The following is a 25137-nucleotide window of genomic DNA, read 5'->3' on the forward strand; positions in this document are numbered from 1 at the left end:
TGGAATTGGTTTGATTTCATTGGTAGAAGGTTTTTTTTAAAAAAAGATCTGGTTAAGGTAGTTTTATAAAAACAAAAGGCAGCATAGTAATTGAAATCTACAAAGTAGGTTTTTATTTTCTATTTAACAAAAGCAGACCGATTTTATAGGCTTTTTTTAAAAGTTGGAAAAAATATCAAAGCCATTAAATTGGCTTTGCATAATCTGAGACTCTCGTATTCCAGCATATCCTAAAACAAATTAAATTCAAATAGATGTAATAGACCTCTTGTAAAGTTCATAGAATTCTGAGTTATATTTATTTTGCTAAAATACATATACATTACACTTTTTCATTGTCTGGACAAATGAATAATGCTGATTTGTAAACTGGAGCTATTTATTGTGTGAAGATGGCAGAATTAAAATATTTGGCAAAACATTTAATTGGACTTAACAAAAATAAATTAGTTGGTGCATATTTGGGGGGCTGTGAGTTTAATTGTCAGGCCTATTTCAGCTTAACTTTGTTTTTAAAAAAATGTCAATGTCATGAGTCATGAGTAAATTAAATAAAAATAATTATGTACAAGATTAAAAACCATATGAGTTTTCTAAATACCACAATAGTTTTATTATAGAAAGATTTGCAGTGTGACAATTCTTGGCAGCTAATACAGTGGAGGAAAAAGTAAAAAGTTGTAGTCACTAATGTGAATAGACATAAAGTAGGGTATACTTGAAGAGTTTGGTAGGAGAGGCTTGTTACCCAGGATTCCATTTTCTATATAATTATTAGGAGCAAATCTCTTCCTTTTCATTTAATTGCCTTAATATATTTAGTAATTAGGATCTGACTGTTTCTTTTTATATTTGTGTCAATGCACCCATGTTGTTTACTGTAATTACTTGGATTATGTGATGAACAGTATATTAGTGTATTGGGAGCACCAGAGTTCAACAATAGAACTCATGGTTTGCATAGGAAGTCCTGGATTCAGTTCTCTAGTGTTTCCAAGTAGGGCTAGAAAAACTCTAACCTAAAACCTTGGAGAGCTAATGACAACCTGTCAGAAGTGCTGGACTAGATTGACCAGTTGATGGCTTGATTTGTTATGAGACAGCTTTCTGTGTTCCTGTCGTCATTACCATTCATGAAATCTTTATTCTGTGTACAACAATTAACAATGCACCTGTTTCACTATGTTATGCAGTTATTTTAATTGATCTCTTTTAGACTAATGTTTGATTTAAAAGCTGTAGTTTTTTTTTTTTAACTTTATGAGCTTAATTTCAAATGTTGCCTTTATGGTGAAGAAGGCAAATTCAGGAACACATTTCTGCATTTTTCCGAAGGAAAAAGTCCCAGTAAAAACTGTCAAAGATTAATTATTTATTTCATAGAATTATAGCCTGATTTTTAGAATAAATCATTTCAGAGTGCATTGCAAATTTTTGAAATACAAGTAATCACCATTCGATAATGAACAATATTTCTTACACATTATATCATTACATATAGATAGCAGGAAAAATTCCATACAGAGTCTGCTACAAAGATTAAAAATACCATATTCCACATGAAATTTCTTGAATTTGGGTCTCTTGAATATGACAAGTTAGCCAGTTCCAGTGGACCCAGAGTCAAATGAAATATGCATGTCAAAATTTATAGAGTTTTATGGGACTTGCACCTACTTCATGGGAAGTTTAGATTGCCTTTTTGATCTAGATCCAATTTATTGCTTTAAAGTCAGTTGGTTTTAAGTTACTCAGAGTGATACTTACTTTCTGTACTTATGTATAATATATGTACTAAAAATGTGGCAAAAATGGTCAGCATTCAACAGGGAAGGCCTAATTAAGGGAAGGTCATCAATAGGTTCCTTAAAGAGCTAAGAATGCTTCTTGAATTTCACTCCAGAATACAAAAACGATCTCAGGGAAACCTGCCTGCAAGTAACATGCAGCATGCCAACCTTGGCATAGGCAGTAGACTCTTCCTTATGATCAGTGAATGACCAAGTCACTAATGGCAAGGGAGCTCTCTCAGGTATCCTGATCTGTAGTAGTTGGCATACCATCTGAAACTAGTAAAAGATCCTCCTGATCTCTCAAGCATCCAGTGATAGTGATGACTCCAAGAGCGTCTCTAAACTACATATTTATCCTTTCAGTAGAAATTTCAATCACATTTGAAACAAACGCCAAATTCCCTCATCTGGGAATAGCCTGCACAGAAGATCTCATGGCTTCTCAAATTCAATTTCTGTTTATTGTCTCTTATCCAGCTCATTTCTTCATCCAAAGACTTAGTTCAGAAGATGCATCACTTTCGCTACTGCTATGGAGAAGGATACCTGAGTGTCCTCAGTATATTCATTTCACCTAGCCTTAAAATTCCTGATAACTACCCCCAGTTATTTTTATAGATGTTAGATAGGATTGGGGATAAAATAGTGCCTTGTGGTAGCCCCAGTAAATTGCTAGGGTGCAGAGGCCTAGACACCATTGAGAGACCTTTCTTGGAAGTAGGAATCAAACTATTGTAGCAAGGTGCTCCCAACTAACAAATTATCCAGAATTATTATTATTGTTGTTAAAATTTGTACAAAGTAAAAACACAGAAAAAATAACAATATAACAATAAAGACAAAGGAGGAAAAAGTTGATAGAACTGGGCAATAACAAAAAAACATACAATCGCTACTCAGAAGGGACTTCAAGCACGCTAGCCAAAAACCTGGGCAGAGAGCTAGGTCTTCAAGGCCCTCCGAAACACCAGTAAGTGGAGGCTATCCGAATCTCAGAGTGAACCTCATTCCACAGGGCAAGTGCTATGACAGAGAAGGTGTGCTTCCAAGATCCTGATAGATGGCATTGTTTAGTAGAGGAACACAGAGCATGCCAACTTTGCCATATTGAATCAGGCAGGCAGGTATTATGGGAGATAGGCAGTTCCTCAAGTAATCAGGCCCTGTGCCATGTAGGGCCTTATAGGTAATGACCAGCACCTGAAAGCAAGCTTGCAACCCATGCAGCTCAGGAAGTAGGGGCATTGCATGGGCATTCCAAGGCATGCCCATCACTACCTGCACTGCTGCATTCTGGACCAGATAAAACCTCCAGGTGGCTTTCAAGGGCAGCCCCATGTAGAGCATGTTGTAGTAGTCAAGCTGCAAGGTGACCAGGGTGTGAGTGACTGATTGGCTTCCTGATCTAGGAAAGGGCACAGCTGGCACACCAGATAAAGCTGGGCAAAGGCTTTTCTGGCCACAACTACCATCTGTTCATCAAGCAGGAGCTGTGAGTCCAGGAAGATCCCCAGATTGCACACCACTCTTGCTACTCCATCCAAGGTTAAAGATGGAACATCCCCACATCTAGGGGAGCTATCTGCCTCCCCCCCCCAACCCACACTGACTGGAACTGGCACAGAAAAAGGAAGAGAACCACCACAAAACAGTGTCTGCTATCCCCAGCCCATGGAGCCTGCTCAGAGGGCTTCTGTAGTTGACAGTATTGAAAACTGTAGAGTGATCAAGGAGCACTAGGATGGATGCATCACTTCCATCCCAGCTCTGCCACAGTTCATCTATAAGCACAACCAAAGATGTCTATACTAAATCCCATCCTGGAACATGACTGAAACATATCTAAATAATCTGCTTCCTCCAGATTATTCACAATAAGTAATGGTATCAGATGTAACTGAGGAATCTACAGGTTCACATTCCTTCTATCTCTCTCCCACAAGAGATCATCTATGAGAGTAACCACGGCTGATTCCATCCATCAACCAAGCCTGAATCCAGACTGCAAAGGGTTGAGATAATGGGTGTTTTCCAAAAACATTGCAACTGTACAAACCCTCTCAAGCATCTTACCCCAAAAGGGGATATTTGTTTCTGGGCAGTAATTGATGTAATCCTCTGGGTTGAGGGAGTGTTTCTTTAGGAGTGGGTTGGCCATTGCCTCTTTTCCATAAGAACCTTATATAGGCTATATTCGCAATGATCAATAAAATACTTATTTCAGAAGATTTTTCAGTTTGGATGATAGCTAGAGCACTTGGGTTCCTAATAGGCAATGAATTCAAGTATACATTAAAATAAGAAACATTACTTCAATATAGCTTTTTGATGGCATCAACATCGAAGTTGAAAAACCATTAGGTTGCAAGTTAAGTTTCTATTAACAATAAAACAAAACATGAATTAACATTCTGCAGTGGGTTTGTAAGACTTCATTTCAGTCTGTTTTAGTTAATTTCACTGTGCTATGTTTTAAACTAGGAATAGGCAGTCTATGGGATACATATGATTTCTGTCATCCCCTTCCCTTTTTGTTTGCCACTGGAGTTCTCCATAACCATTTTGGTGAGGAAAAAGCACCATAGCCATGTCTTGCAGCTTAATACCATAACTCATAGGTCTATGGTATTGAGGCAAGCCATACTGTATTGGTATAGCATTACACTCTCTAGTGCAGTGTTTCTCAACCTTAGCAACTGGACTTCACCTCCCAGGATTCTGCAGCCAGCATACTGGCTGAGGAATTCTGGGAGTTGAAGTCCATGCATCTTAGAGTTGTCAAGGTTGAGAAACACTGCTCTAGTATTACGTTTGTATAGTAAGTCAGCATGGACTTTTCTGCTTTTCCATTTCTTGTAATGAGATGAAAGCTTTTCCAGAAAATATAATTCTCCATGTTTTAAAATTACCAACTTAGCATACTAAAAAGATTAGTTAAGTCTTTTGATTCTGAAACTATTTCTAAAAATAATTTTCCAGTATTAGTTTATGTCTGTAATAAAGCTATCATTAATTTGATAATTTGGGCTAAAGCTTTAACAGCCGTATTTCTATTTTGGAATATATATATTTCTAGATATTAAATATGTAACTTTGAAACAGCCGGTTTCACTCATCCAATGACTTTTCTTAGTGGACCATTGTAGAATTTTTGCTTTTACACATACTTGTCAAACTTTGAATTCTTGTTTTATTGGAATATTTGAAGTTGATTTTCATGTAGTGGTTCTGATGCCATTCTGTACTATGCTTCATCTGTTTGGAATCAGATCTGAAATACAGATGTCTTCTTGTTTAAAAGTTCCATTTGAATGGAATGACAATTACTAGGAAAATTAACAGGGTTGTGCTGTGTTTCAGATTTGAAACTAGGAAGCTGTTTCAGGGTATATGGGGCATGCATGTAGCATCTCTGGGCAGCCCCTTAAACAAAATCTATATTTTCCCAGCTGCAAGAGTAGCCATTCAATCTCTGGAAAGATGCATCTGTTTTAGGGAGTTCTAGGCAGGTGCTATAGAAGCATCTTTGTGTACTCCAACCCTCTTTTTGCCTTCAAGAAAAGTGTCAGAAGTGTTGCACAGCTTTAATTAATAGTCACATGAGTGCTGTTATCTAATGAACAAAATAGAAGAAGGTAGCTCTTGCTGAATGTAATCTCTTATGAAGGGGACACAGTGGCGCAACGGCTTAATGACGCTGAAAGTTGCGGCGGTTCAAGCCCAGCTCCGCGCAGCAGAGTGAGCTCCTGCTTCCGCCCCAGCTCCTGCCAACCCAGCAGCTCGAAAACTTACGTGAGTAGATAAATGGGTACTCTCACCCCGGTGGGAGGAAAAATGCTGGCAGCACCTTGCAAAGGAGACAGGAGCAGTTGCTGGTAAAGCGGAAGCCGCGCGCGCCCAAAAAAGGCGCGAAGCAATGGAAACCCCGCCTCCTGCGCTCGCCAGCTGGGCTCTGCTCTAGGAAGGAGGCAATGGCAAACCACTTCCGAAACACTTTGCCTTGAAAACTGCAGGGACTCGTCCAGGCAGTCGCCGCAGAATCGGTAACGATTGAGTGTGGATTAAAAAAAAAAAATCTCTTATGAATGCATCTTAGATACAGTGGGGGGGAAAAGCATTCTTTCTTAATTTGACAGTATGATAATTATGTTTTTAGTTAAGGTTAAAGATCTTTACTAGTAGTAATTTGCTACTTAGTAATGTGACACCTGTAACAAAGAGCCTAAAAAGTTAAAGATTATAATACATAATTGGTTCAGAAAGGATATGCTTGAAAAAGAGCTGCTTTGCTTATGGAATAAAAACAGTTCAGCCATGATACCTTAGTTTTTCTAATCCTTGTATATAAATTCATGGGAACTAGAGGTTTAATCAGTCAGAAATTATGTATGATATCTATCAATCAATCAATCAATCAATCATAGAAATTTGTTAGCCAGAGTTTGAGGGAAAAAAGAATGGAATTAATGGAAGAGGATCAGTTGAATGAACCAGTACTATAATTTCTGAAAATTTTAGAGGCTTGGAAATTGATCAGCTATCTAATATTTAAAGCTCACAATTCTCTTATTAACTCTTCAAATAAGAAGAGCATATTTTAGTCCTATTTTGTCTCTTTCCCACAGTGATGTGTATTGGAAAACTTGATATGATCATCATATTTAAAGTGAAATAGCCATTCAGAGATACAGGAAGTGTAACATAGTAGTTCTTAACAAATGGTTTAAGGTTTTACTTGAAAAAATGGACTTACAAATGCAGCAATATTTTTCATTTAGGTTATTGAAATATTTGGTACTTTTTAATCACCTCCACAGCTTGGTCTTTTGCAACAAGCTTAATTAATTACATTTTGACTAAGCATTTTTTAACCTTGATCCTCTTGAGCTTATTCTGGAATGGTTTATTATACATGTGTGTTATATCTGGTGTAATTCTCAAAAGATTGGCTAGGTGGAGATATTTATGAACACTATAAAAGTAATTATTTCAACTTTAATAACCTTGAATTAGGAATGTTATGACATATTTTATCCATACTTTTAGTGAATTGTTTACCTAATATTCCTGTGAAAAGGAACTAATAACAGAAAGTACTGAATTTGAATTAGGTATAATACAGCTGGCATATAATAAAAAATGCTATGTTAGTGAACTGCATATTTAACTTGAGATAGACACATATCACTATAATATTACTAAATTCTGATTATTTTTTCTGATACTACCAAATGTTGGAAATGTGGGGCACTTAATATTACTTGGCTTAACACTATAATGGAAAAGTGCCAGTAGATTCTGGGTGAAAGTCAGATATTAAATCAAGAACACACAAGCTTGATCGTGACTTACATTTTGTTCATTTAGTGACTTGGTAGTTTTATTTTCTTTCCAGGGTTCCCAAGAAAGTGATTTAAAAACAATTTTGAAAAGTAAAAAATAAAATAATTCAAAGAGGGGCGATCAAGAACATCCCATAAATCTGCCCATGGTACTTGTTTTTATAAAGCTTGGATGATGGCAGTGCACTGTGGATGTGTATGTCTAGAATCTTCAGCCAGTCCAGAATTTTTATTAGATATGGTTTTGGGTGGCATATGCATGTGATTGCCTAGTCCCCCACAATTAATATATCTAAAGCCCTAAACATTATAGGAATAGAGTATCTTGAGGATCATGCTCTGAATGTGCTTAAACTGAAATGCTTTCCTTTTTATTCTGTCAACGTCTGAGATGCCATTAATAGGGACACAGAAGAGAACCTGAAACTCCCTGCCTGTGGAGACCCACTTTCTCTTTTATTATTTAATATCTTGTAACAATCACTTTGGTTTTAATTTTCATTAGCTGCTAAATATATATTAACTGTTAACATAGATAAATATTAATTAACTAAACTTAACGTATAAACAAAAACATTTTCATCTGCTACTAAAAAAAACATGAGCTGGGATGACAAGCAAGCTTCCCTTGAGACAACAGTCTAAGCCAGGTAAACAAAAATCCCACCCAAATGAAGTCAGGGAAGGGAATCTAGAAGAATTCTGATGTTGATTTTAAAAGTTTCATTTAGAGCAGGGATCACTTTAAATGAAGAAATGTGTTTTTTCGTATTTCAGTGAACGAAAATGGCTTTATGTCATGACAGTTTTCCCATGTGACAGGCAATATTGAAAATCTACAGCATATAACATTCCTTAGTATTAGCAGGCCATACTTGAATTAATAAATGAAAATAGGATATAGGTTTGGATGAACTAAAGAAGTTCATAAATGTAGTCTTCACTAAGAAACACAACAACCTTTATTTTTCTTTTTTCCAAAATTATTAAAGCCAAACGTTCTGAAAATGTGAGAGAGTATTTTTAAGAGGTTGAATAAATCTTTAAGTAACATAGTTGAGTGCTTATTGGCTCTGGGCTTGCTTATTCTTTTCCAAATACCTCATTCAGCTGTACCTTTTTTAGTATTTATTTCTTTGCTAACAATTTTCAAATTTTGTCTGGCTACAATGGCTTATTCTTCAAGACTTATTCTTGATCATGTATTGTGTCTTTTTAAAACATAGGCATATTGCCATGGTTCCAAGATATTGGGGAGGGTTGTGGGGAATAAGTTTTGAAACTATGCTGAATGAATGGAATCACAGAACAGAAAAAAATGGGTAGAAAACTCGACCCCCATCACAAACCTGGACCCAGAACAGTTCTGAGGGTTTTTTTTAACACATCAGAAGCAGAATAGCAAAAATCCATCCTAGGGTTCTTCTCAAGAATACCATTACAGAGAGGAAGAAATATTAAAAAGTGTCATTGTAGTTTGAAGTTACCTGGTATGGGAAATGTCATTATTCTTCCCAACTCTTAGGAATGAGGGGAAACTGAGAGGTTTTCACATTTATTAAAGAGTGGAAGATATAACTCTATGTACCTAACAATGTAATGGACTAGGCATTGGAGTAGGAATAGGGAGACACTTAAGTTTTAGTGAGCCATGGAAGTTACTTGGTGAATCTGGACCAGTCATTCTCTTTTAGCCCACTCTACCTCAGAGTTGTGAGGTAAAATAAGAGAAGGGAATGCTACATATGCCACCTTGAGCTCCGGAATAAAAGGTCAAATATAAATATAATAAATAATCATGATGAGAGGAATTGCTCTGTTCATTAAGGCTATTTCTATGTTAGCTGTTGAGAAACTTTTATAGGTATATTAGATAATGGCAGAATTTGAAACATCAGTATTATTGAGGTAAAAATTGTAACAGACTTATAAAGATTTTTAGGAAATAATTTTGGGTTTGCTTCCTCAGATTTCTTGGCACTTCTAGAAATAGCTGCTAACTGAAGCAGGCTTTGTAGTTTAATAGTCTGAACTATGTAATAAAGCTTCCAATTTACAACTACATTTTCTTGATTTCCAATAGGGAATTATGAATATTGTGAAGGAATCTGTAAAAAGCATTGTTCCAACTTGGCTTCAAAGATATTTCAGACAAAATGAAGAGACATCTTCAAATGAGCAAAGAAATCTGGAGGAGGATATAAACTACCATCCTGCCTTTGCAGATGACATCACTGACAATACTCTTGAGATAGATGGTCGAATCACTCCTGAGCCAACAAGAATTACTTTAGAAGGTAGGTTGCAGATTTCCTCCAATCACTATAAACTGTGTAATGAGATTTTGCTAAATTTTCAGATAAATGTTATAAATTGACATATTATGGGATGCTTTTTTATAATTGCCAGCATTTTTATACTCTGATATGTGCCTTCTAACATGATCAGATTAAATTTTATGGCAAACCTCATTTAATGTAATAGTCGTTACCGTAAACTACTTTTTATGGCCAGCATTTTAAGCAATGGAAGAAGATAGTAAGACAGCTTAGGTCCTTTCTTGTCTTGTCCATTTTTGTATTCATTATTTAATCAAAATAATTATTTGGTAAATTTTTAGTATCCAATGCATTGTATGCCAAGAACTGAACAAAGAAGTTTGGCTTATACTTCAGTTGACTTATGTTTTAAATAGATATGTCCTTCTATATCAACATTAGGCAATAGTATCTTTAATTCCCATTATCAGAACCCTGATAGAGGATGTTCTCTAACCCTAAAAAATAGCTTATTGGGTAACTGATGGTGAGAGGAAACAGAAGAAATTAGCTCATCCTCCTTTCACACAAAAAGGTATCTACATTCAAAACTGAGTTGGAAAATTTATTTTTCATTATTCTACTCTTCCAGTTAAGTTAGTTGTTTGAATGTAAAGTTTTAATACAACAATTGTTAAGTTTTTCATTGCCTTGTTCCACTGATTTTCACTGAAATGAACCAGTTAACTGAACTGGTAGTCCTTTGCTTTAACATGCAGGATAGTGGATCTTTCTATGTCCAATATGTCTTTGGATGTTTAATATACCTTAGGATTATTGGAAAGAGAAAATAGTACAGGTAGTCCTTGACTTACAACAGCAGTTGGGACCAGAATTTCCATCGCTAAGTGATGTGGTCGTAAAGTGTGACCTCATTGCTTATCGATGGCAATCCCTGCAGTCCCGGTCGCTTTTGTTAACTGAATCCCACAATCATCAGGTGAGGCAACTTCCTGCTGGCTTCCCACAATCAAAGTCAGTGGGGAAGCCAGCAGGAAGTTGCAACTCCCAGGCAAACAGGCAGGTAAGTGGCTGCTGCCAGGTGGGGGAGGGAGCAGAGGGGTGCGCAGGGGTGCATGGGAGGATTGCGGAGCATGAGCAAGAGGTGCAATGCAGGGAGGGTGCAAGGGGGTGTTCAAGAGGTGCCATGTGGGTTAGGGAGAGTGAGCAAGGGGGTGCACAAGTATGTGAGGGAGGGTCTGAGGGGGTGCATGAGAGACACCATGAGGGTTGGGAAGGGTGCGCAAGAGGTGCTACGTGGGTTGTGGAAGGTGCATAAGGGTGTGTGCAAGAGGTGCTGCATGGGTTGGGGAAGGTGCAAGTGAGGGTCTACGATGGGGTGCACAAGAGGCACCACACAGGTTGGTAAGCGCACAAAGGGGTTGCGAGAGGCACCATGCAGTTTGGGGATGGTGCACAGGGGTGTGCAAGTGGCCGGTGCAGCATGAGCGCAGAGGAGCTGGAGAAGGGTGTGCAGATGGGGGAGACTTACCCAGGAACTTGCGACCTTCCCTGCCAACTTACCCATTGACTTTCTGGGGAAGCTGGCAGGGAAGGTTGCAAATGGCAATCATGATTGTGGGGCACTTGACAAAAGGTCATAAGTGCAAAAGGGTTGCCAAGCACCCAGATCGCGATCACATGACTGTGGGGGTGCTGGGACAGCCAGAACTCCAAGGACCAGTCATAACCACCATTCATTCAGTGCCGTTGTAACTTTAAACAGTTTCTGAATTAATGGTCGTAGGTCAAGGACTACCTGTAGACATACAGTGCTATTGTCTGTTGATAGGTATGTACCAGAATAATGTACTACTTTTATATTTCAGAGACATAGTAAAATTGGACTTCTAATAATATATTATTTGCTCTAGGGTGGGTTAATAATAATCTTTTACCCATCTGCATCATATTACTCTTACCAAATGTCTGAAAATTGCAATTGGTGCAAATGGGATAGCCAGGCTGCTGTTACAATTAAAGGGATCACATGATGTCTATACTAAAAGATCATCACTGACTACATATTGCCCACTGAGTACAGTTTAAGGTGCTGGTGTTGATCTTTAAAGCCTGGAATGGCTTAGGGTTGATTGTCTGCAGAACTACCTCTCTGATTATAAATCTGCTCAGTTACTTAATTCAGCAGGTGTGACTCTTTAGAAGATTGTCCCTACTGCCAGAAACTCAACTATTACGTATGTATGGCTCATGGGCCATTGTTATTGTGGTTCAGTCGTTAAGTCGTGTCTGACTCTTCATGACCCCATGAACCATATCATGCCAGGCCTTCCTGTCCTTCACTGCCTCACTGAGTTTGCTCAGTCTCATGCTCATTGCTTCAGTGATGCTATCTAACCATCTCATCCTCTGCCGTCCTCTTCTCCTTTTGCCTTCAGTCTTTCCCAGCATCAGGGTCTTTTCCAAAGAGTCCTCTCTTCGCATTAGGTGACCAAAGAGCTTGATCTGAGCTTGAGCTTCATTATCAGTCCTTCCAGTGAGCAATCAGGGATGATTTCCTTTAAGATTGACTGGTTTGACCTCCTAGCAGTCCAGGGGAACTCTTAAGAGTCTTCTCTAGCACCACAGTTCAAAGGCATCAACTCTTTGGCACTCAGCCTTCTTTATGGTCCAGTTCTCACAGTCATGCATTACTACTGGAAAAACCATAGCTTTGACTATGCGGATCTTTGTCGGCAAGGTGATGTCTCTGCTTTCTGGAAACTTTATTTGGCTCCCAATTTCCCAGCATTTAAGAAAATGACAAAAAATACATTCTAAATTGATTATAATGGTTCTGATTTTAATTTGATTTTATTGTCTTGATTTTATTATTAAGTTTTATAATTTGTATTGCAATGATTGTAAACTGCTTTAAATGCTTATATAAGAACAAAGACAGGTATAAAATTACTAATAAATAATATAAAATAAATCTAATTACTTGGTAGCTTAATTGAATTTACAATCTACTTGACATTTAGAGTAACTTATATTGTGCATTAGTATTTTTAAATTATTTAAATATTATACTGCAGGATACTGCTGCAAAGAATATTTCTGTTTTTGTTCTAATAATACAGTGGTACCTTGGGTTACGATCTTAATCTGTTCCGTGACTCTGGTCACAACCCAATTTGGTCGCAACCTGAAGCAAATTTTCCCATAAGGTTCAATGTAATTACCGTTAATCCGTTCCGGCGTCCGCGGACCACACGGCAGGGCGGAAAAACGGCCCCGGACCATGTGGAACGGGCGGAAAATGGCCGCGGACCACGTGGAACAGGCGGAAAATGACTGCGGACCACGTGTCACGGCGGAAAATGGCCGCGGATCCCGTTCGTAACCCGAGGTGGAGTTCGTAACCCGAGGTAAATTTTTGCGGCCGGAGCTAGTCGCAACCCAAAAAGTTCATTAGCAGAGGTGTTCATAACCCGAGGTACCACTGTAGTAGCTATTCTCATAAAATTCCCTTTCCTCAATTTTTGGTGTCAGAGAGGAACAGAAAAATTGAAAATAGGCAATGCTTATTCTTTAGTATCCTTTATAAATAATTTTACATTTCTTTGTTTTTCTTTTTTTCTTCTACATCAGCTTTCCAGAAGATTGACTACTGATATGAAATTGTTCTTGATCTTTTTCTGCATATATTTGCTATTTCAGATAGTTTTGTTATTTTCTTTGTCTTTAGAGCCATCAACAAGTAGATCTAGTTTAAACTTCACAGATATTTTAACACGACCCTCTCTCCATCGGAGTCATCTTAACTGCAACATTTTGGATTCCCCGCCACCACTCTGTCAACCATCCACATCATCTACATTTCCAGTTAATAATTCTGGACTTTCACTTGGGAAGGAAATGAAAGATTCTACCTCTCAGCATGAAGATGATAACATCTCAACTACAAGTGGCTTCTCTTCAAGGGCATCTGATAAAGGTAACTAACTTGACTGAAAGTTTTAAAGTAACATTGGACATAAATCTGCCCAGTTACTTAATTCAGCAGGAGTGACTCTTTAGAAAATTGTCCCTACTGCCAGAAACTCAACTATTACATATGTATGGCTCCTGGGCCATAGACAGTGCTTTTTCTGGAAACTTTATTTGGCTCCCAATTTCCCAGCAAATCTGGAACCTGTAGTGTTTTTTTTTAATTATATTGCACTGATCTTCTTTAATTAATTAGCTATATATTTGAATACAACCAATACTACTCCACGTGTTACAGTTTCTAAGCCATTATAAACTGGAAAAACAGCATACATTTAAAAAGGATTTATTCTTTTTCTAGGACATTTGAAGCACACCATTCTTATCTCCATGCAGTTTGGGTTAGCAAGAACTTAGAAATTTGACAAAGTATTATGTTTATCTTATAAAGTGCTGTCTGGGAATGGAGCTTAGCAGTGTACAGAATTGACTGCCATTGTAAAGTGTGGCCAATCATTCTCATTTTTTAGAAGACAAATTAGGGAAAAAGTAATACCAAAAAAGATTTAGAGTTCAAGGCTGGTGGTAAAAGGCTCAGCTGCTAAGTAGTATTGCAATCAAAAAGAGATGACTCTGTGGAAGGGGAAAAAAGCCATTGAGAATATGAGAACAGAGGAAAACAACAAAAGAAGTACCAATTTAAAGGGAAAAAAAGAATTAAAAAGAGAAGGGAAGAAGAGAACAGTAAGAGGAGCTCTCTACTGAAGACAACAATGGCAGTTAAATGGAATTTGCAGAAGGCTTAAAAGAACAGAAGAAAAATTACCAGCCAGAATTGTAGCAATAAGATTTCAGCCTGTCTGGGAAATGATAGTATGGAGGGTGAAATATTAAGGGTGAAACATTGTTGGCACAGGATGAGTGATAGGAAGAGTGAATGGAACTGGATGACTGATGTTGAGAGAAGAATGTCAGTGTGAAAGAGCAGTGGAGAATTGCGGAGGCCAAGGAAGATTGGAACATTATTGGAACAGATAGTTCTGTTGCCATTGCCAAAAGTGTGCCTGTCTGGGACATGATCAAGACAGCAGCATGGAGCAGACACATCTGGGCAGTTTGCCTGTTGGATGAGGTCTCATGGGTTCCTGGTGATCCCTTTGATAGTTGGTGTGGATTGTTGCAGCAATGTTATTCCTTTCTTGGACTACATTACTGCTGCTCAGACTGGACCAGAAAAACAGGTCGCTGGTGTACTTCGTGTTGTTCTTGTGGAGCCCAGGGTAGATAAGGAGGAGCCAGGGATGGAAAATGCCAGCATCTCTCTAACTTAAGTGGCTCCAGAAGTGCTGTGAAGGGATCCTGGGCAGGATTTAATTTGTTTGGAGCACTTTAGGTGAGTCCATGATGCCGGGTTAGACTATCCATGTTTGAACTCCAGGAGCCTGAGTTTTGAAAGACTGGTGTTGCAGTGGATCAGACTGGGAGATTATAGTGACATGGGGAACCCTCTGATTACAGCACTAATAGAATAGTTCCAATGTGATTTTGTTGCCCTGGTGTGGTTAGCAGTGGTACCAGGCTAGGGCAGCCACTTTGATTGGTAAGTGAAGCAGCCTGAGGTAAGCTGCCACTTGTAGTGAGAGAACTAATGGTGGGGGGAAAATGCACATATGTATATGTATATATAAAATAAAGAATGTGTGTGTGTATATTCTTTTGTTTTACTTAACTAATTAAAATAATTAAAAATGGGAGAAAAACAGCATATGCACCACGGCAAAACACTCTCTACTCATGTCCAGCTACCATCCTAGCTTACCTTTTTCTTCCTTCAAAATAAAGTACTGAGCTTCAGTCAAGCACTGTTTTTATTTTTTAACAATATCTCTGGTGTTTATATAGGATCCAGAAGCATTTTTGAAAATAAAAATAGTACTAGAAGCAATTATTATCTTTGCAATGTGCCAGACCCTCATATTTTTTTAAAGTAATAATTACAATCTAAAAGAAAAAAAAAACATTGAATCAAGAGGGCCAGAGTATGTAGGGACTATTTTGTATGTCAGATTATCTTCATCATAATGATTTGTAACAAGTTTTCTTTACGTTATCTTTGGTTTAAAATACGTTGTATAATAAAAATAACATCGATGCAATTATATGTATTTTTTTTAGATATAGCAGTTTCAAAAAGTGCTTCAGTGCCACCTCTGTGGTCTGCAGAGAGTGAAAGACCTGTCTCCCTTTCTCAACATTCAGCAAATAGTTCTAAAAAACCTGGGTTTAATCTGTCTGCCTTTGGAGCACTCTCTCCTGTAAGTACTGCATAACAGCTGCTTTAACCCTATTACTTGTGTTTCCAGCTTCCTAATTAAATAATATTGTGTGTTTCCAGTCACTTGGTAATGCATCAATTCTTAAGGCAAGTCAGCTTGGGAATTCTCCATTTTATCCTGGCAAAACTACATATGGCGGTGCAGCTGCAGCAACAAGGCAGTCTAAAGTACGAATTACTCCTTATCAGGTAAATAAATGCTGGTGATTTCAGGAAGTCATAAGGGTTGGGAAAGAATTATGTTTTTGTGTATCATTTTCGCATATTCCTGCCTTAATATGTTACCATTTAAGTAATGTAATTTTTCCAATAACAATCCAGTATTGTGGACATGGGATAGAGGTATAATGCAAATTTGGTTTTGGCTTGGTTCTATCATGATTTGGTATTAATTGCATGAGCTTCAGACTCATGTAGTCCATTTCCCTCTCTTCTTGGTACAATTACAAGGGGCAGCAAGATTCAAAGCCTTTTCTTTAATGTCAATTAAAGTTTACCAAGTTGTTTGTTTCCCTACCAGTGTTAAAACTTACCACAGTTTAAAAATAATAAAAACAAAAGTGAAAGCTATAAATTGTGGCTTGTTACCATAACATCTCATGGTGAGACTTACGCTGCTGTACTTCCTCTTCTCAAGAATCCTCCTGAAAGTGTTATTCTCGGATCCCTGAGAAGGTTATGGAACATGATCCCGTGTCCCCCCACCCCCGCCCAGTGAGTCAGCACTAAAAGGAAAGAGCTACAGTGGCTGTTGTCTTTTTCTTCCCAAAATACCTCTGAGCCCCAATATAATGTTACCGCATGGTGGCAGATGAAGAATTGTATAAGATAGAAGATTACTATTGCAACTGCCTATCTTGATGATTGAGTGATAGATTGATTGATTGATTGATTTATAGCAATCATTCCGTAGCCCTTGATATTATTTCACCATGCCAATTTGTCAGAAGTTTCTCTTGATTTTTGTTAGACCATACTAAACATGATGACTCTTCTTTTTCCAAATTTGTAGAACTTCAGGAGACAGTATGACTATTACTGTCTCTGCTATAATAGAAAAGTAAAAAATAAGGGTTATAATATTGATTGTGTTGATTTTTCAGACACCAATAAGAAGACAAATGAAAGCCAAGCAAGTGAACGCACAATCCTATGGAGTGACAAGTTCCACTGCAAGGCGCATCTTGCAGTCTCTGGAGAAGATGTCAAGTCCATTAGCAGTAAATTACTCTCTTTTAAAAGTTATTTTCAGTACCCTACATGTCCATATATTATCGCTGCATTTGATAAAATGCTTCTTTCTATAGCTGTAATTTAACAGTGTCATGCTTATTTAACAGGATGCTAAAAGAATTCCCTCTTCAGCTTCTACTTCATTGTCATCTGTAAGTTAATTTTCAAACTTTTAAAAATACATGACAAACTTATTTTTCAAATCCCAAGACTTAATTTTTGTGTTTTGTATTTCAGCCTCTGGAAAACAGTATGCTGAATGTCACCAACTTCCATTCACCAAGGAAAAGGGTGAGTTAATTTACAAAATCTTATAATTATTTTTATGCAGTTCAGAATTGATTCTTTGATGTGAAACTGTTATGTGGATTCTGACACAGAGCTTTTAGAGTTGTTGTTTTTCCAGTAAAAATTAAGAAAGCGCAGAGTGTTCTGATTCAGGATGGAATACTCCAGGGAACACTGATGTGTTCCATTTTTATCTCTGGACTATACTGATCCAGCCATTCAAAGAATGCTCTAGCAATTTTCTGAAAATATAAACCTCTTTTGGTACCAGACCACACCCAAACACTATGAATCAGTTACTGTTCTGGGAGATTTATTTGCAATCTTGGAACAGTGAGATTAGTATGATCCAAAGGAAAAAACAGAAAACTCTAGTATTCCCAGGAATATTCTATCCCTCAAGCAACATGTATTTTTACTAAACAGCCTTCTGTTGCTCATTTTTGAAATTTAGGTTTTAGGTTAACATATGTGATATAATCAGTTTAATCTTCTACTTTGTAATTTCTCAATTTATTTGCTGCATTGGCCTTGCATAAGCAAATATAATTTTATTTTCAGTTCCAGGTTGTAGACTTTTGTGCAGAAGCATTAATCCCTAGCTAACTGACAACTGATATTAGAGATGTCAGATAGAAGACTAATGCTGTTTTCTTTTTGACACATGTCAGATAGAGGTAGCCAGCTGTCATTAAGTGGAAAAAGAAGGAATTGTCTATTCATAGTATAGTAAATTGTTGGCAGTAGTAATTGTTGGCCAAAACCAGGAGAAGTGTGTTAATGGTTTGTTGCCAAAGCAAGTGTGTTGTCAACTGTCCATAATTTCTTGTCTAAAACTAAATTGGTATAATTTATTAATAAAATTGGTTGAAATGGCCAGCTCAGATGACTAAATAATTATGTGTATGCATCATATTTAAATGTAATCAGTCTTTTATATTAATCTCACACATATTGTTTCACGGTAAATCTTACTCAGTTTAATTGGGTTTTCTAAGTACTAAAATGTTTAGGTTTGGTGCCTTAGACTATTTCCTTGAAATTTCTAATGTCTGGAATAAATATGCAAATTTATTAACAGTATAATTTCAGTTTTTGAAAACTATTTATGTATTTCCTCATTTATATACATCTGATTTCTGACACTCAAGGTGGTTCATTTTTGCTAAATATTAAAAGAAAGCACTTGGTTGATAATAGAAATAGGGAATTTTTTTAAGTATTTCATAATTATTTTAAATATATACACAGTGCATCAAAAGCATTCACATATATACTGATTAACTAGCTTTCTTCTAGTTGCTTTTGGTTCAGTGCATATTTCTTACTTTAAAGGTTGAAACACATTATCCACCAGTCCAGAAGCTTGTGACACCCAAGGCTGTTTCACGGTCAATGACTCATTCACAGTATTTTAAACCTTCCCTCATGTCTGCTGCTGAATCAAGCAGGATACAACAGAGAATAGAGATGAACCATAAAGTATGTATATGTCAAAGCATCTAACCATACATTGTTATTATGCACACTCCATTCCTCTCCAGTATTTGTGTCCCTATTTAATTTCAACTAGCATTTTGAGAAAAGCCAATTAAATATTGCTTTAATAGTAACTTGGCACTTAGTTTAGTTAAAGCTTTTGGAAACTGAATAAACAAAAATTGCATCCTTGCTTATTTAGTTTGCTTTAGGGAACTTTTGAGATATGATTTGTGGATAAAATGGGTTAAAGGTTTTTTGTTGTTAATAAAAACAGTGGGAATCTATTTTCCTTGTTGAAAAGAAGGAATGTCATGGTGGTCAGTCTACGAACATAATTAATTATGGGGTGTGTTTTTTTGTTTTTTTGTTTGTTTTTGTTTGGTGCCTTCGAGTCTGTTTTTGACTCCGGCAATTGCTTGGTCTGGTCCCTGCAGTTTTCTTGACAAGGTTTTTCGGAAGTGGTTCGCTGTTGCTTCCTAGAGGAGAATTATTTGAATTATTCTGGACAGTAGGGGGCAGTAAGGAAGTATTATTGAAGAAACCTATATAAACAGTAAAAGGGAGTTTGAGAAATGTTTGAGTAAACAAAGTTAGTATGTTTTTAGTTAACTAATCCAAATTTTCCTGTTCTAAAACAGTAGATTAGAAAATAAATAGACTAAAACCTGAAGCATACATTTCTTTACAGGCAGTGCAGGAGAAAAACCTTACAATGGAACTGCAAAGTGAACGATCAGAAAGGTATGTAAGGTCTACCGTAGCACTGAAGGACCTATTATGAATGATATTGTGACTTTTCTTAAAAGTTTTTCATTTTTTTCAAAGCAAGAAATTGAACATATAACCAACCTAGAAGGTAATAATTACAGAACATCATTTATTTTGAGTAATGTTCCAACTGTGTGGCTAGTTTCTTTACTCCCCTTCAGGCCCATGTGTCTTCTGAAAAGCTTCTTCAGTGAATCAGAGGACCTAATACACATTGTGGGAGTAAGGGCTAAATCTGTCACATGGTACAAAGTTTCTCTACCTAAGTTTAGTTGATTTTCCTGCCACAACTGGCCTGCAAGTCGTAGCTGTAATGTTCAAGAGGTTCCCCTCATTGAATTGTTCTGAGCAAAGATATGTAGGAGACTGCTGAGAAGAGCAAGAGAAAATCTATTGCATGAAATTGCTTTTTGCTCACACTATTGGATATTGCAAAAGAAAAATGCAGATAGTGAACTGGAAATGGATAAGTTAGGGCTGTAAAACACTGATGAAGACAATAGAACTATCTTGAAACTGGAAGGAAATGTCCAAATCTTCTCCGCGAAGATCCTTTCAGTTTGGGGTAGAAGACAGGAAACAATGAGGTTGTAAGTTTCAAAGGGATGTAGAACTCACGCTTGCTTGCTTGCTTGCTTGCTTGCTTTCTGATCGATAGGAAACTAATGTTTTTCTGCTCTTTAGTCAAAAAGGCTAAAGGGCACTTTATAGATTACTTTTTAAAAGTTTCTAAACTTAGGTCTACAATCCAAGACAGAAGGAAAAAAGATGGCAGTTGAGAATAAAACCATGGGTTTTACAGTTCTCACTAACTTCTGAGTGGAATAGAAACATAGTTATATTTGTTATTTTTGTTTATAGAGTGAGTTGTATACCAACTGTTGCAGTGAGTATGAAAAATTTTGCAACATATTTTGATTCTGTCTCAACAGCATCACAAACCCTACATTCACAACTTCCACATCCAATGGACTACCACCTGCAATGGGAAGTGGTGGAGGCAAGATGAGAAAGGAAAGAGGTATCCACTATGTATCAAAAGCCACACAAAATGAGGTAAAAATATTCATTATTTTGCAAAATACTTTCTTAAAGCAGAAGCTGTGAAATATTAAACATTCCATAGATTATTAGCACACTTAATTTAAGACTTCTTTATTCTTAATTTGTTCAATGAAGAAATAGCTAAAAATTATTTAGGATGTTAGTTGTTAGTTTTAAACCACTGAAGTACCAAAGCCTATGTGCTGCCTTCTGTCAGGCCTAGCCCAAGGAACTCCAAGAGACAATACAAAATCAGTTCAGCTATGTTTATTAGCTACAACCTCTAGCAAGAATCTTCCCAGACTGAAACCCCAGGTCCCAAGTCAGCCAGCCACAACAGTGTGAATTCCTCAGGGAGGTGCTAGTCTCATCCTCTTGTAGTTCCCACGCTCCTGCAGTGAGCTAAGAAAATGCTTATCTCCCTGAGCCTGGCCTTCATAATTCCATTCCATCACACTTTTTAGCACAGTGGGATTCCTATTTCATCTATCCTTATCATCTGCAATGCAACAGAAATGGCAGTTAGAACCTGGGAAAGAACTTACATAAGGCAGGGGAGGTCTGCAGGATATATCTTCATGGGGTAGTGGTTTTATAATGGCTACGAGCGACCCTGTTCAGTGGGTTTTCAGAGGCAGGTACATCATATGGGATATTGTAGCAAGTGCTGTAGGAAAAATCTCAACTTATCCCACAATGGGTAAAAGATGTTGTAAACACTTGAAGTATACAACAGTTATGTCTTTCAAGTTTTATGTTTTCTGCCCTTTTCTTTACCATGTACATTCTTTTTAGATATTTTAAAATAATTATTTGAATTATTTCATCATTTAGATTAATAGCTTTTCAATTCTTGGCTAAATTGCTTTAATTTTTCTTTAGAAATGAGCAAAATGGAACTAAAAATATAGGTTTCAATGGAATTTGAAAAATAATGACTTGACTGTTCAATTTTAGGAGATGGAGATACCAATGCTACCAGAAATTTCTTTGCCCATTAGTACAACATCATTGCCAAACTTCAGCTTTGGCCCACTTGCTAGTTCTGCTGGTTCATCCTTAACTGCCAGTGCTGCCCAATCAGTGACTAACAAGGTAAATTGTGCATGAAAGAAATTATTTTCTGCATATCCTTTCTATCTTGTCTGTTTTGTACCTTCATCAAGGTTTGTGTTTTGTCATTTCACTTTTTCTTTGTCTAGTTGATTTATATTTCCATAACAAACAGTATAGACTAACATAAGCAACCTGGTGCCCTACAAATATTTTTATCAGCAAGCCATAATTTCTGACCACTGAACTTGGTTGCTGGAGCCTATTGTATTCTGAAACAACCAGAAAGCATCAGGTTGCCTATTTCTAGTGTAGAATATACTACTTGTGTGTCATGTATTTTGATATTAAGTTCATGACAGTTATATAGTTATGTCAGTATTGCAATAAAGAATAGATTACTTCATAAAAAACATTACATAACCTATAGGGTAAGTATTCTTCATAAAGATGTGTTATCCTGTGTAACAGTTACACTGTATCTATATTTCCAGCAATGTGTACAAAGGCTGTGTAAAGAAGTGCTTCTAATTATGAAGGAGTACATACAAAGAACCACTTTTCAGATTGCTAAAAGCAGCTGCATCTTTTTCCAGGCTTGCACAGCTGTTTCAGAAGCTGCTCCTGGCTGACAGCCTGGTGCAAGGCTGGAAAAGACAAGGCCACTATAACTACAGTATTTGAAAATGTGACTCATTACAAACCTCTTTAGAAAGATATGAAGCCCTAGGGAATGTACATAGATTGCTGTCCTGCATTGTTTACCTGGAAGTAAATCCCTTGTATGGGATTATGATGCATCCTGTAAGATGTGTTTCTGTGGCTGGAAGATTCATACTAATTTCTGTGAAATTTAGCAAAACTGGATTAATTGTTCGGGGATTATATCTCATACAAGAATGTTAAATTCATAGATACATTTCTTTTTAACTTGACAACCTACCAGCTCAGTTTTTGTTTCACAGTTAAAGAAGCTGAGGAGTTAAGTCCAAAATAGAATAGATACTGGTAGCAATATTTATTGTCATTCTTTTAAATAGTACAGGTAGTCCTTGACTTATGACCATTTGTTCAGCAACTGTTTGAAGTTACAACAGTGCTGAAAAAAGTGACTTGGGACCGGTCTTTGGAATTACAGCCGTTGCAACACTCCTGCATTCACGTGATCAAAATTCAGGCACTTGGCAGCCTGCCTACACTTACAACTGCAGGAGTGCTTCAACTCCCCCCCCCACCTATTTCCCCCAATCTTTGCCCTTTTGGCCACCCTGCACAGTGGAATTCCTCAGCGGTGGCAGCAGCCCTGGGGTTGAATTAGAGGCCCGGGGCCTTCAGCGGTCTCAGCAGGCTGCCACCGCCCCCAGGCTTCTACTTCAGTCCCAGTGCAGCCTGCACTGCTGCTGAGGAGTGCTCCCTCAAGCTCCACATCACAGCCAGCCACCACAGTGCAAAGCCCCAGCTGCCCTGCCGCCATGCGCTCCATGCCACACCTGCCACACTCAGCTGACCGTCACCATCTTCCTCCTGCTGCTGATGAGGTGTGCTTGACCAGTATTATGCGAGGCAGCTGCTGGCCTCACCAGGCCTTCTTCCCAAGGCGACTGGCGCCATTCTTCAAATTGCATGCCCCATTCTCGTGATGCTTCAGAAAGCCTTTGGAAAGTTCTGAGGTCTTCCAAAGCAGCAGAGCATGTGCCGGAAGCATCCCTGGGGAACTGGTCTGCAGACTTCAGTGTGCTGGAAACTGCTGCCCTTTGTGAGGCTTTGCAGGAGGAAGGCTGGGCCGAGAGTAAGCAGAGGGCCTGTGGGTAGGTTCTGCCAGCGCTGGACTCACCTCCACCCCTTGCTGAAGCTCGCAGACCGGTTTTCTAAGAGCACTTCCAACATGAGCTGCAGTGTGCATGTTGCACCTCCAGGAAGCGCATGTTCCTCTGCTTCCTCCAGTTGTGCCCCCACCACAAACAGCACCTCCCACAAGTCTCCACCTTCGCCCAGGAAGCTGTCGTTGGCTCTCCTGCCTTGCCTGGCAACAGTGCTGAGCCTCCCTGTCCTGCTGCCTCCTCCCTGGCCAGGCCTGGCAAGCTCCCTTTGGCAGATGAGGCTCTGCCACCCTGCCACACTTAGCACACACATCCCAGGGTTGCATCCTCACCCAATGCCTGGATCCCGGGCCAGTGGCAGGAGGAAGAAGGTGATAAAGTTTAGCTGCAGGCAGCAGAGGGCAGGTGGGGTAGGCAGCAGAGTGCAGGGCAGCCAAAAGGGCAGAGATTGGGGGGAGATAGGTGGGTTGGGGGACTTGAAGCGAAGGCAATCACAGCAGGACAGGAGAAGTGTGAGGTCCTCACCTAACAACTGCAACTGGGACTACTGGAGATGCCGTTGCTAAGCAGTGCAGTCAGGTGATGTTTTGCCTAATGACCGCATCACTTAGCGGTGGAAATTCCAGTCCCAATTGTGGTCATAAGTCAAGGACTACCTGTAACATCTACACTTTGAATCTACTTTCAAAAAGGATTTGACGTTAAACATAGTTTGTGCCATATCACAAACTACTTTTGAAATTATCTGTCTCAAAAACAACATGATGCAGCAGATAGAGGATATATTCTGTTTGGGAATGCAAAGCATCTTTTGTTTCACACCAAAGTCTCCTTCCATTTGAATTGTTTATTTCTTAATATAATCAAATAATGACTATGTTCTTTGTTTAATTGTTGGGCTTTTTAAATTAGGTGCAGCCAGCTAGCAGTCCTGTATTCAAATTTTCATCTCCAATTGTAAAGTCTACTGAAGCAGAAATGCTGCCTCCAGTATCTGTAAGTAATAATGCATGTGGGACTTTTAAGGCAAGAAAAGATGGAGATAATAGAAAAGACAATAGTTTATAAGATTTAGAATTAGAGATGTGCTATTCCTGTTTATAGGATAGGTCTACTAGACTTTTCTTTTGACATTTTATATTTATTTCTGTCAGGTTGGTGGCTTTAAATTTAGTGCTCCTGTTGCAAAATCATCTGATCTTTCAGGATCCAGGAATACTTCACTATCACCCCAAATTGATTCAGGTAATTTTATGCACTTAATGTAATATTTTTCTCTTGATTGGGAAATCAGGTGCTAAGATTCCTAGTTCAAAAGAAATAGACTATCATTTGTAAAAATCATGGTTAAAGTGTATTAAATATCCATTCAAAAGTGACATTCTCTCTCTGAATAAAGATTCTTAAATATACATCCAATTTAGATAAAAATTTACTCCAGTCTCTCATGACCTTCTAAGGAAGATTATTTAACTTGTGTGGATAGTGTGAAACTGCTAAGTGTAAAACAGTTTATTAAGCTTCTTCATGAAATATCTTGCAAGTAATGGTCCATTATCTGACCTACATTTGCTCAAGGCCACAATACTATTCAAACTTTTCTTTCCATTTACAGCTGTCAACAGCATAAGCAATAAAAAAGAAAATGAATATGATGGTCCTTTTAAGCCTGCAAAAATCTTAAAAGAAGGGAGTGTTTTGGATGTTTTAAAAAGTTCTGGTGAGTCA

The 25137-nt window shown here is 37.9% G+C and overlaps 1 protein-coding gene across 4 annotated transcripts in view; it reads left to right on the forward strand.

Annotated features, from left to right (window-relative positions):
• The window catches only part of NUP153 (nucleoporin 153), a 54277-nt gene that overhangs the window by 1185 nt on the left and 27955 nt on the right, over window positions 1-25137 (forward strand). For all 4 annotated transcript variants that reach the window (XM_088130576.1, XM_088130577.1, XM_088130578.1 and 1 more), the window contains exons 2-15: window positions 9219-9432; window positions 13145-13393; window positions 15562-15701; window positions 15782-15910; window positions 16825-16941; window positions 17062-17106; window positions 17192-17245; window positions 18578-18724; window positions 19413-19465; window positions 20425-20548; window positions 21494-21631; window positions 24322-24405; window positions 24564-24654; window positions 25025-25129. In XM_088130576.1, coding sequence (XP_087986702.1) covers window positions 9225-9432; window positions 13145-13393; window positions 15562-15701; window positions 15782-15910; window positions 16825-16941; window positions 17062-17106; window positions 17192-17245; window positions 18578-18724; window positions 19413-19465; window positions 20425-20548; window positions 21494-21631; window positions 24322-24405; window positions 24564-24654; window positions 25025-25129 — 1684 coding nt within the window. In that variant the 5' untranslated portion in view covers window positions 9219-9224. The remainder of the gene's footprint in view (window positions 1-9218; window positions 9433-13144; window positions 13394-15561; window positions 15702-15781; window positions 15911-16824; window positions 16942-17061; window positions 17107-17191; window positions 17246-18577; window positions 18725-19412; window positions 19466-20424; window positions 20549-21493; window positions 21632-24321; window positions 24406-24563; window positions 24655-25024; window positions 25130-25137) is intronic.

Source organism: Python bivittatus, unplaced genomic scaffold (assembly GCF_059951505.1).
Source record: "Python bivittatus isolate LINGU-HERP-01145 unplaced genomic scaffold, Pbiv_v1 ctg000840_np1212, whole genome shotgun sequence".
Lineage (NCBI taxonomy): Eukaryota > Metazoa > Chordata > Lepidosauria > Squamata > Pythonidae > Python > Python bivittatus.